General features: G+C 47.8%; 1 protein-coding gene across 1 annotated transcript in view; it reads right to left on the bottom strand.

Annotated features, from left to right (window-relative positions):
• Positions 1-4,156: 4,156 nt before the first annotated feature.
• Positions 4,157-12,890, bottom strand: part of LOC144606550 (EF-hand calcium-binding domain-containing protein 5-like) — a 53,402-nt gene continuing 44,668 nt past the window's right edge. Inside the window, exons 15-19 of the mRNA XM_078422805.1 lie at positions 12,603-12,709; positions 10,455-10,705; positions 7,611-7,831; positions 5,523-5,619; positions 4,157-4,308 (exon numbers count right to left, since the gene is read on the bottom strand). Of these exons, the coding sequence (XP_078278931.1) occupies positions 4,157-4,308; positions 5,523-5,619; positions 7,611-7,831; positions 10,455-10,705; positions 12,603-12,709 (828 nt within the window). The remainder of the gene's footprint in view (positions 4,309-5,522; positions 5,620-7,610; positions 7,832-10,454; positions 10,706-12,602; positions 12,710-12,890) is intronic.

Raw genomic sequence — 12,890 nt, 5'->3', positions numbered from 1 at the left:
CAACATGCCCTCTCCCCTGACTCTCAGTCTGAAGAAGGGTCTCGACCCGAAACGTCACCCATTCCTTCTCTCCAGAGATGCTGCCTGTCCTGCTGAGTTACTCCAGCATTTTGTGTCTGTCTTCGGTATAAACCAGCATCTGCAGTTTCTTCCTACACATATATATGTGCAAGTCGTCTCAGGTAGATTACGGTGTTTATATTAAAAAGCAGAGTCACAAATTGTTACGGCCAAGATGAATGAGAGCAAATCGACTGATCTCATGTTATTTACAAACGGACTGAGGTGAACGCTAAGCAAATAATCTTCAAATGTGTTTCTCAAACATCACTCACTCTCGCCAGTTTGTTCTAAAGATCTTTTTAACTTGTGTCGCTTTTTTATCCCGCAACTGAAGTTGCATTACTGACATTTAAGCTTAAAAAAACCCACTTTTTGTTTCAAACAAAAAAGAGAAAATAAAACCATCCCTTTCCAGTTCTTTCACAGATCACTGGAATGGCTGAAAGTTGTACTTTGCACAAAGCTGTACTTTGAGCATTTGCCTGCTCACTTTGAACAGCCGCCTTTGGCAGTACTATCACAGGCTTTGAAGATATGAGAATCTTTAACGTTCTGTTATTAAAGTCCCTCACAATCAACTTTATCAGATGTCACTCGTGCACCTGGTTCCACATTCTAATAAATGAGTTGACATTTGTGTTATGTTATATCAGGCTGCTGACAGAGTACAAATAACACAGCTCATATAATACTTATCATCAGTTTATTCAATAAAGTTCAGGGTGATCGATGAAAGTTTAAATGTTCCCTTAGTGTGGACGTTTCCCCTGCAGGGAATAAACTTAATGCCGTTGAACATCTGACAGTCAATGCCACCGCAAAGGATGGAAATCTCTTCAGAACCTCAGACTTTGTTTCACTGTTTTCATGTTCATAAGTGATAGGAGCTGAATTAGGACGTTCGGCCCATCAAGCCTACTCCGCCATTCAATCGTGGTTGATCTATCTCTCCCTCCTAACACTATTCTCCTGCCTTCTCACCGTAACCCCTGACACCTGTACTTATCAAGAATCTATCTATCTCCCCCTAAAAAATATCCGCCTACTTGGCCTCCACAGCCCTCCCACAGATTCACCACCCTCTGATTGATGAAATTCCTTCTCATCTCCTTCCTAAAGGACCTAGACTCTCCCACTAGTGGAATCATCCTCTCCACATCCACACTATCCAGGCCTTTCACTATTCGGTACGTTTCAATGAGGTCCCCTCTCACCCTTCTAAATTCCAGCAAGTAAAGGCCCAGTGGCGTCAAACACTCATCGTATGTTAACCCACTCATTCCTGGGATCATTCTGTAAACCTTCTCCGGACCCTGTCAGAGCCAGCACATCCTTCCTCATAAATGGGGCGCAAAACTGCTCACAATACTCCAAATGCAGTTTGAACAGCGTCTTTTCGAGCCTCAGCATTACATCCCTACTTTTGTATTCTCGTTCTCTTTAATTGATGAAAAGACCCACAGCATGGAAACAGGCCATTCGGCCCACCGAGTTCACATTGACCATTGATCAACTGTTTACACTGCTTCTAAAGATAGACACAAAGTGCTGGAGTTACTCAGTGGGTCAGGCAGCAATTCTAGAGAATAAGAATGGGTGACATTTTGCGCTGGGACTGAAGAAGGGTCCCGACCTGAAACATCACCCATCCTTTTTCTCCAGAGATGCTGCCTGATCCGCTGAGTTACTCCAGCACTTTGAGTCTATCTTCGGTATCAACCAGCATCTGCAGTTCTTTGTCTCCACACTACTTCTATGTTATCCCACTCTCACACACGAGGGGCAATTTACAGAGGGGCAAGTAACCTACAAACCCGCACGCCTTTGGGATGTGGGAGGAAACCGGAGCACCCGGAGGAAACCCACGCAGTCTCAGGGAGAACGTGCAAACTCCACACACTGACAGCACCCGAGGTCAGGATGGAACCGGGGTCTCCGGCGCTGTGAGGCAGCAGCTCTACCGCTGCACCACCTCCACTGGTGGAAGACTTTATTTACCCCTCCAAAATTAGATTTCAGGACACTGATGACATGGCTGCAATATTGCCATTTTGTAGTTGCTATTTCTGTGCTGACTTGTACACCACTAGGTTACAATCCCCATACCCTACACCTGATAGAAAGGTCATACATTCAAGTCCTATGCTCAATATCTAGGCAAACACCTCTGTGCACCATTGAAAGACTTACACTGATGTAGATTCCATTATTTCGGATAAGATGATAAACTAAGATGTAATCAGTCTGAAGAAGGGTCTCGACCCGAAAAGTCACCCATCCCTTCTCTCTCTCGAGATGCTACCTGACCCGCTGAATTACTCCAGCATTTTGTGATACCTTCGGTTTAAACCAGCATCTGCAGTTTATTTCCTAAACTGAGATCCTATTTGCTTTTCCAGGTGGATATATGAGAATTAGATATCAGATGGATACAAGATGAATAGAAGAATAGTGGTAATCCTTCCCAGATTTTTCCAGAACCTTGGTCGTGTCTGATCAGGCTTGTCAGGCAACTGAACCATTCTAACAGCAACTCAAGAGCAGTCCTGAGCTACTAACTACTTCATTGGAGACCCTCGGACTATCTTAAATCGGCCTATACCTTGCACTAAACGTTATTACCTTCAACATGTATCTGTACACTGTGGACGGCTCGATTGTAATTATGCATTCCTTTCCGCTGACTGGTTAGCATGCAACAAAAGCTATTCACTGTACCTCGGTACACGTGACAATAAACTAAACTAGATAGAAATAAGGAGATTATTGGATTCTGCTGTTTGCAAGCCCATCTCCCTCTCTACTTTAGACTTCAGAGGTACAGCGTGGAAACAGACCCTGCAGCCCACCGAGTCCGCGCCGACCAGCGATCCCCGTATACTAATACTATCCTACACACTCGGGACAATTTACAATTTACAGAAGTCAATTAACCTACAAACCTGTATGTCTTTGGAGTGTGGGAGGAAACCGGAGCACCCGGAGAAAACCCACGCAGTCACAGGGAGAACATACAAACTCCATCCAGACAGTACCCATAGTCAGGATCAAACCCAGGTCTCTGGCACCGTGAGGCAGAGCTCTACCCGCTGTGCCACCGTGCCGCCTTAAAACTTCTTCAGAAGTTTGAGAAGATTCAGAAAGTCGCCGAATACTTAATTGAACCTCTACAGGTGTAGAGAGGAGAGCATATTGACTGGTTGCATCACAGCCTAGTTCAGCAACTCAAGCACCCAGGAACAAAGGGGATTACAGAGAGTGCTGGGCACTGGGTACTGACCTCCCCACCATCGAACGTCCATCACCGGTACGGACCTCCCCACCATCGTAGGTACTGACCGCCCCACCATCAAAGGGACCTACAGGAGTCGCTGCCTTACAAAGGCAGCCAGCATCATCAAAGACCCACACCACCCTGGCCACACTCTCATCTCGCTGCTACCATCGGGAAGGAGGTACAGAAACATGAAAACAGTGACCTCCAGGATCAAGAGCATCTTCTTCCCAGCAAGTTTGGGTCACTGACGTGTCAGTATTCATTGCACGACACACAACACTGGAGTTTAGAAGGATGAGAGGGGATCTTATAGAAACATAAAGTTATAAAAGGACTGGACAAGCTAGATGCAGGAAAAATGTTCCCAATGTTGGGCGAGTCCAGAACCAGGGGCCACAGTCTAAGAATAAAGAGGAGACCATTTAAAACTGAGATGAGAAAAAACCTTTTCACCCAGAGAGTTGTGAATTTGTGGAATTCGCTGCCACAGAGGGCAGTGGAGGCCAATTCACTGGATGAATTTAAAAGAGAGTTAGGTAGAGCTCTAGGGGCTAGCGGAATCAAGGGATATGGGGAGAAGGCAGGCACGAGTTACTGATTGTGGAAGATCAGCCATGATCACAATGAATGGCGGTGCTGGCTTGAAGGGCTAAATGGCCTCCTCCTGCATCTATTTTCTATGTAACACAGTTTTCAGTGAGCGCTTAAAGACATCATTAATGAAGCTGGCAGGCATTTATTTAAATATTAAATGCAGCAGCAGTGCGTTGGAATCTTTCACTGGGGATGGGTTTCCTCCCAGACCGATGCTTTGTCTCAAGATGAAGCCAAGTGGCACACAGACGGCGGCCTGTAGAAGGTTCGTAGGTTGGATTTGACCCCCATGTGCGTGAAGCAGAGGTACGACCAGTGATAGAGGTAGTAGACAATGTGGCAGCCATAGTTCCACACTTCTTCAGGTCTGATATCTGAAAAACACACGTGGGGAGGAGTGTTTAGTGGTTTCAAAATGGCAGTCCAACTGAGAGAGGGACCAGAGGGAGACACAAAATGCTGGAGTAGCTCAGCGGGCCAGGTGATTAGGATAAAATGTGTGGGAAAGAGCTGCAGATGCTGGTTTAAATGGAAGGTGGACACAAAATGCTGGAGTTGCTCCAGTGGGACAGGTCTTTAGGATATGTAACTGTGGCTTGGCATGATGCACAGCGCCCCTTCGTGGTCGCAAGATGATACTGCGTGCTAACATGTCTGAAGAAGGGTCTCGACCCGAAACGTCACCCATTCCAGAGATGCTGCCTGTCCCGCTGAGTTACGCCAGCATTTTGTGTCTACAAGTCACATCATCCCTTGTGTCTGTGGACTACTGAGATGAACACAATAATTTTACCGAATTGAAAATAAGTTACTTAATGGACACTCCCTCTCCCTGCCTGGTTTATGGGCCAAACGCCAGCAGGTGGGACTAGTGTAGATGGGGCATGTTGGTCAACATGGGCAGGTTGGGCCGAAGGGCCTGTTTGAACGCTCTACGTCTCCTTTATTCCCCTTATCCTCAGGGGAAAATAGCCATTTCAGACTGCATCCAAACAGACACCCCTTATAGGAGGGGTGGGAGAACAGGAGGCGGGGGTGGGATGGGGAGATGGAGTAGAGGGGTGGGGGGAGTGGGAGGGGGGACGAGGGAGCAGGGCGGTGGGGGGAGGGGGAGATGGAGTAGAGGGAGATGGAGCAGAGGGGTGGGGGAGAGGGAGGGGAGGTGAGGGGGCAGGGTGGTATGGGGAGGGGGAGATGGAGTAGGGTGGGGAGGGAGGGGGGATGAGGGAGCAGGGCGGTGGGGGGAGGGGGGAGATGGTGTAGAGGGGTGGGGGGAGAGGGAGGTGAGGGGGCAGGGTAGTGGTGGGGGGAGGGGAAAGATGGAGTATGGGGGTGGGGGAAAAGGAATAGGGGGTGGGAGGGAAGGGGAGGGGGGAGATGGAGTAGGGGGTGGGGGGAAGAGAGGGCGGAGGCTGCCCCATCTTCTGACCTTCGGGGTGCCTCAACCCTGACCCTTGATTCCTTACCCCCCCCCCATCTGTCACCACCTCCCCTCCCCTCCTCCCTAGAGCAGATACCCTTTGAACAGGGCACCACACTGGTCATGAAGCATCTGAAGTCACTCAATGCTATTCTCGGCAGGTCTTACCTTTAAAGTACTGTTGGAGAAGGTATGTTCTCATCTTAGTGATCGTGTTAGTGGGATTAAAGTCACAGATTTGTGAAATTAAATCAACATTGAGCAGCTGCAAGGAGAGAAATCAAAATGTCATTGAATGTTGACATTTAATTTAGTTTAGTTTAGAGACACAGCGTGGAAACAGGCCCTTCGGCCCACCGAGTCCGCGCCGACCAGCGATCCCCATGCACTAGCACTATCAAGAATCTGCCAATCTCCACCTTAAAAATACAGCATTTACAAGAATGATCCCAGGAATGAGTGGGTTAACATATCATATCATATCATATATATACAGCCGGAAACAGGCCTTTTCGGCCCTCCAAGTCCGTGCCGCCCAGTGATCCCCGTACATTAACACTATCCTACACCCACTAGGGACAATTTTTACATTTACCCAGCCAATTAACCTACATACCTGTACGTCTTTGGAGTGTGGGAGGAAACCGAAGATCTCGGAGAAAACCCACGCAGGTCACGGGGAGAACGTACAAACTCCTTACAGTGCAGCACCCGTAGTCAGGATTGAACCTGAGTCTCCGGCGCTGCATTCGCTGTAAAGCAGCAGCTCTACCGCTGCGCTACCGTGCCGTTTGACGACACTGGGCCTGTACTCGTGGCGTTTAGAGGGATGAGGGGGACCTCATTGAAACTTACCGAATAGTGAAAGGCCTGGATAGAGTGGATGTGGAGAGGAGGTTTCCACTAGTGGGGGAGGCTAGGACCAGAGGGCACAGCGTCAGAATTAAAAGACATTCCTTTAAGAAGATGAGGAGGAATTTCTTTAGACAGAGGGTGGCGATTCTGTGGAATTCATTGCCACAGAAGGCTGTGGAGGCCAAGTCAATGGATACTTTTACGGCAGAGTTAGATAGATTCTTGATTAGTGCGGGTGTCAGGGGTTATGGGGAAAAGGCAGGGGAATGGGGTTGACAGCAAATGATTGATCAGCCATGATTGAATGGCGGAGTAGACTTGATGGGCCAAATGGCCTAATTCTGCTCCGATCACTTTTGACCCATTGACTTCGCCACCACAGCCGTCTGTGGCAAAGAATTCCACAGATTCACCACCCTCTGACTCCTCCTCTCCTTCCTAAAGGTATTTCCTTTAATTCTGAGGCTATGACCTCTGGTCCTAGACTCTCCCACTAGTGGAAACGTTCTCTCCACATCCACTCGATCGAAGCCTTTCACTATTCTGTTAGTTTCAATGATGTCCCCTCTCATATATCTAATCATAGAAGCAGATATAATTATGACTTAAGACATTTGGACAGATGTATGGATAGGCAGGGGTTAGGGGGCGATGGGACAAATGCAGGCAAAGGGGACTAGCCCAGTATGCTAACTTGGTTGGCATGGATAATGTGTGCTGAAGGGCCTGTTTCCGTGCCATACAGCTCTCTGACTCTTTGGTTGTCTGTTTTGAACTGTCAGCAGAGGGAGCAAAACATTAACTTTTCAATAACGTGTGTTCTGGTTTTGGAGGATATTTTAAAGATAACAACAGCATGGAAACATACCCTTCGGCCCACCGAGTCCACGCCAACCATCCATCACCCGTTCACACTAGTTCTATGTTATCTTACCTTCTCATCCACTCCCTACACACTAGGGACAATTTACAGAGGGCCAATTAGTCTACAAACCTGCACGTCTTTGGTAAGTGGGAGGAAACCAAAGCACCCGAAGAAAACAAACGTAGTCGCAGGGGTAACATGCAAACTCCACACAGGCAGCACCCGGGGTCTGGATTGAACCGGGGACTCTGGCGCGTGGAGGCAGCAGCTCTACTGGTCCTGAACTAATATTGGACTATCTTTGAATGGACTTTGCTGGCTTTACTTTGCACTAAACATTATTCCCTTGTCATGTATCTGTGCACTGAATGGCTGGATTGTAATCGTGTACAGTATTGTCTTTCTGCTCACTGGTTAACAAGCATCAAGAGCTTTTCACTGTACCTCGTCCCAGTGACAGTAAACTAAAGTCAACTAAACTAAACCGTGGTGGCAGTCTGCCGGCTTGGTGCTTCTTGATGGAGGTTGTCTCATACCGCCTTTAGCTGGCTCCAGGTGAAGTCTTCCACGTTGATGTTTGGTTTCACCAGATGGAACACTATTTTGAAGACCTTATGGACCATCAGTGGAGGGTCAATGGACTTCATGACCTCTTCAACATCCTGTTCATTCAGCTTCCTGATATTTTCATTCAATTCCTTCAACATTAACTCATGGAACAACAACTTCTCTCGGCCTTCATACTCATAGTCAAAATCTGCAGAGAACACAAGGCAAAGTAAAGAAAGAAGATGCTTGGGTTAGAAAATGTAATAAAAAAGAACTGCAGATACAGGTTTATACCAAAGATAGACACAAAGTGCTGGAGTGCCTCAGCGGGTCAGGCAGCATCTCTGGAGAACATGGATAGGTGATGTTTCGGGTCGGGACACTTCTTCTGACTGATATCTAGCTTAAATGGAATAAAAAAGAACTGCAGATGCAGGTTTATATCAAAGATAGATATAAAATGCTGGATTAACTCAGCCGGTCAGGCAGCATCTCTGGAGAACATGGATAGGTGATGTTTCACAGAGTGCTGGAGTAACTCAGCGGGTCAGGCAGCATCTGTGGAGAACGTGGATAGGTGACGTTTTGGCTTGGGGCCCAACGAAGATATGTTTCTCTCCCATCTCAGTATCTAACTGCTTACTTGTCAATCTTTGAAGAATCGTAATAATACATAAACAAAATTTAGATATCTTCATGTAGTGTTAGGAAGGAATGTCTTATTGTCTAAACAGGCATCTTACAACCTAGTGGTATGAACGTTGATTTCTCTCATTTCAAGAAACTCCTTCGTTCCCTTCTCCCCCCTCTCTATCCCACCTTGGTCAACCTACCAGTTCCATTGTTCGCATCCTCTCGTTGGCACATCTTCCCCCGCCAACAATGAGCCATTGTGGGCTTCACCCTTCCTGAGGTCATCTGTTGCCGGCCCCGATTTGTTCTGGACTTTTCTTGCCCCACACCCACCTCTATCTTTCAGTCTGAAGAAGGGTTCTGACCCAAAATGTCACCTATTCCTTTTCTCCAGAGATGGTGAACTGACCCGCTGAGTTACTCCAGCACTCTGTGCCCATCTGTGGAGGGAATGGACTGACTCCATTTCAAATAATATTCAATAATACAATAAATTAATAATCTGTAATACTAGGTAACCAGATCAGAATGGGCCAAAATTAACTTGTAACTTAGATGATGTTGGTGAGATTGCATTTGGAGTATTCTGTTCAGTTTTGGTCACCCTACTGTAGACGGGAATTTCGTTTAGTTTAGATTTAGTAAAAGCCTTTCACTGTACCTCGGCACATGTGACAATAGACTAAACTAAACTAAAATAAAAGTTTGGTTTAGTTTATTGGCACGTGTTCCGAAGTACAGTGAAAGGCTTTCCAGAACAAGGGGCCACAGTTTAAGAATAAGGGGTAGGCCATTTAGGACTGAGATGAGGCAAAACCTTTTCACCCAAAGAATCTGTGGAATTCTCTGCCACAGAAGTCAGTGGAGGCCAATTCACTGGACGTTTTCAAGAGAGGGTTAGATTTAGCTCTTAGGGCTAACGGAATCAAGGGATATAGGGAGAAAGCAGAAACGGAGTACTGATTCTGGATGATCAGCCATGATCATATTGAATGGCGGTGCTGGTTCGAAGGGCCGAATGGCCTACTCCTGCACCTATCTTCTATGTTTTCATGTTTTTGTTGCTAACCAGTCAGAGGAAAGACAATACATGATTACAGTTAAGCCGTCCACAATGCACAGATACAGGATGTAGGGAAGAGCAGAGTTAGAGTAAGAAATGCTGCTGTTGGAACAGAGGTTTAAAAGAGTGGAGGGATTGTAATGTCGCCTGGCTTGGGAGCCATCTTTAAGCTCTGTCTTTAAGCTGTATAAGCAATATTATTAAGGAGCACAGAGAGGATTTACAAGAATGCTGCCAGGACTCAAAGATCTGATCTATAGGGAGAACTTTGGCAGGCTAGGACTTTATTCCTTAGTGTGCAGGGGGTTGAGGGGTGATCTTATAGAGTGTATAAGATCATGAGGATAATAGAGAGCATGAATGCACCCCGTCTTTCTCCTAGTGCAGGGGAATAGAGAGGGGAAAGATTTAATAGGAGCCTGAGGGGCAACATTTATTTTAGTTTGGAGATACAGTGCGGAAACAAGCCCTTTCGACGTAACTCAGCAGCTCAGGCAGCACCTCTGGAGAACATGGATCGGTGCCATTTTGGGTTGGGGGACTTCTTCATGCCCCATACACTTGCCACATTATTCTTGATGGACCGAGTGTCATTATCACTAGCACAACGTTTAGGAAACATTTGGACAAGGTACATGCTTAGGACAAGTTTAGAGGGATATGGGCCAAATGCAGGCAGGTGGGACTGGTATGGATGGGACATGTTGGCCAGTGTGGGCAAGTTGGGCTGAAGGGCCTGTTTCCATGCTGTATCACTCTGACTCTATGACTGGTGTAGATGGGAATGTTGGTCGGTGTGGGCAAGTTGGGCTGAAGGGCCTGTTTCTACACTGTATCACTCTATGACACTATGACTAGTGTAGATGGGACATGTTGGCCGGTGTGGGCAAGTTGGGCTGAAGGGCCTGTTTCCACACTGTATCACTCTATGACTCTATAACTGGTGTAGATGGGACATGTTGGCCGGTGTGGGCAAGTTGGGCTGAAGGGCCCGTTTCCACACTGTATCACTCCATGACTCTATATTTTGGCTTTGTGTTGGGTTGTTGTGGTTGAGCATTTATCCTGGTGTTGTAACACAAGTACTTTGTGTTTTAATAATAATTCAACTCTACTGAGAAGGAGGGCAAGTTACCAGTGTCCAAACTGCCTACTGGGACAGTAGATCCTTCCACAATGGTGGAGCAGGTCTTGTTGAGGACGTCCAGCATCTTCAGCAGGCTCCTGTACCCGTGAGCCATGATTTCGTGATCAAATCCCAGGTCAATGTCAAGGATGGCCAGCGCTCTGCCATCTCTGTCACGCAGAGGCACGCACACCCGCTTCCCTTTACACGTCGAGGAGAAGATCACCTGGGAGCTGTCAGAACATCTGAAGAGGTAGTTCCTGAGTGTGAAGAACATTGAAGATGAGTTAGAACGTGCATTGATATTGGACAACAGGCAGTGAGGCTTGATTAGTACGGGTGTCAGAGGTTATGGGGAGAAGGCAGGAGAATGGGGTTAGGAGGCAGAGATAGATCAGCCATGATTGAATGGCAGAGTTGACTTGATGGGCCAAATGGCCTAATTCTACTCCTATTACTTATGAACTTATGAGGCAATAAGTGTCTCAGACTCAGACGGTGGGTGGGCTGAAGGACCTGTTTCCAAGCTGTATCTCTAAACTAAACTAAACACTTCTGATCAGAAGTTTAGTGCTAGCTAACAAACACAGCCTGTTCTGGCCCATGAGATCATTGTTCAAAAATTGAAGTAATCCTACAAGAATCTTACACTGGAAAAAATAATCTACTATCCAAGTACAATATAGCAAAAGAATAATTTTCCAGCATTAGTACAGAGCAAAGAAGTTCACACAATGGCAGATGGAAGGCCACGTAATGGGAAGATGTCACAGAGTGTGGCGCTGCGAGCCAAGCTCTTCCCAGTGCACAGTGGTGCAGCGGGTAGAGCTGCTGCCTACTAGCGCCAGGGACTAGGGTTCGATCCTGACCACGGGCGCTCTCTGTACGGTGTTTGTACGTTCTCCCCGTGGCTCAGTGGGTTTCTCCCAGGTGCTCCGCTTTCCTCCCACACTCCAAAAATGTGTTAGTTTGTTGGCTATTTTTGCTTCTGTAAATTGTAAACTATCCCCAGTGTGTGTAGGATAGTACTAGTGTGTCTGGGCCGATCGCCGGTCAGCACGGGCTCGGTGGGACGAAGGGCCTCAATCCACGCTGTATCGCCAGAGTCTAAAGGATGATCAACTATCATCCGATACAATCACTCTACTCTTTGCTGGTCACCCCATTCCTGCTCTCCAGAGATGCTGCCTGTCCCACTGAGTTACTCCAGCATTTTATGACATCTGTTTCAGTTTGACCCGATTCACATTCCCTACAAATCAATTAACTATGAAAGGAACTGAACACTGGGGTTCCAGGTCCAGGCACTTAACTGCATTTCTGGAACTTTCGATAACATTTACTGCCAAGTAAAATAGACTGTATGAGATAAGTGCGGCTGCCGGCTCTATGGGTGCCGGCTCTATGGGTGCCGGCTCTATGGGTGCCGGCTCTATGGGTGCCGGCTCTATGGGTGCCGGCTCTATGGGTGCCGGCTCTACGGGTGCCGGCTCTACGGGTGCTGGGTCTACGGGTGCTGGCTCTATGGGTGCTGGGTCTATGGGTGCTGGCTCTACGGGTGCCGGCTCTATGGGTGCCGGGTCTACGGGTGCTGGGTCTACGGGTGCTGGCTCTATAGGTGCTGGGACTATGGGTGCTGGGTTTATGGGTGTTGGCTCTACGGGTGCCGGCTCTACGGGTGCTGGGTCTATGGGTGCTGGGTCTACGGGTGCTGGGTCTATGGGTGCTGGGTCTATGGGTGCTGGGTCTACGGGTGCTGGCTCTACGGGTGCTGGCTCTATGGGTGCTGGGTCTACGGGTGCTGGGTCTATGGGTGCTGGCTCTATGGGTGCTGGGTCTATGGGTGCTGGGTCTACGGGTGCTGGGTCTATGGGTGCTGGCTCTATGGGTGCTGGGTCTACGGGTGTTGGGTCTATGGGTGCTGGCTCGAAGGGCCAAATGGCCTCCTCCTGCACTTATTTTCTATAAGTGAGCAAAACAGTTTTTCACTGCAGCCTCGGTACACGTGACAATAATAAACCAAAAGTTAATGTGTAAGAACTGAAGAAGGGTCTTGAGCCGAAACGTCACCCATTCCTTCTCTCCAGAGATACTGCCTGACCCGTTGAGTAACTCCAGCTTTTTGTGTCTACCGTCAACCAAAAGTGAATTTCTGACCTGAAGTAATTGTCCTTTCTGTTGAGAATCATTGGGGGGGCGTGTACATCCGACCATTGCTCAATCGTGTCGTTTTCAGACGTCATCGTTTTGCATAAATCATATTCCTTTGCCGGGCAATGGAAGAGGTTAGCAGGTACATAGTTACAAGCTCACACCTTCCTCAGTCATAAGAATCATTGGGGCGGCACGGTGGCACAGCGGTAGAGTTGCTGTCTCACAGCGCCAGAGACCCGGGTTCTATCCTGACTGCGGGTGCTGTCTGTACGGAGTTTGTACGTTCTCCCC

The sequence above is a fragment of the Rhinoraja longicauda genome, chromosome 26 (assembly GCF_053455715.1).
Source record: "Rhinoraja longicauda isolate Sanriku21f chromosome 26, sRhiLon1.1, whole genome shotgun sequence".
In the NCBI taxonomy this organism is placed as follows: domain Eukaryota; kingdom Metazoa; phylum Chordata; class Chondrichthyes; order Rajiformes; family Arhynchobatidae; genus Rhinoraja; species Rhinoraja longicauda.
This window is presented reverse-complemented; position numbering and strand designations above follow the sequence as displayed.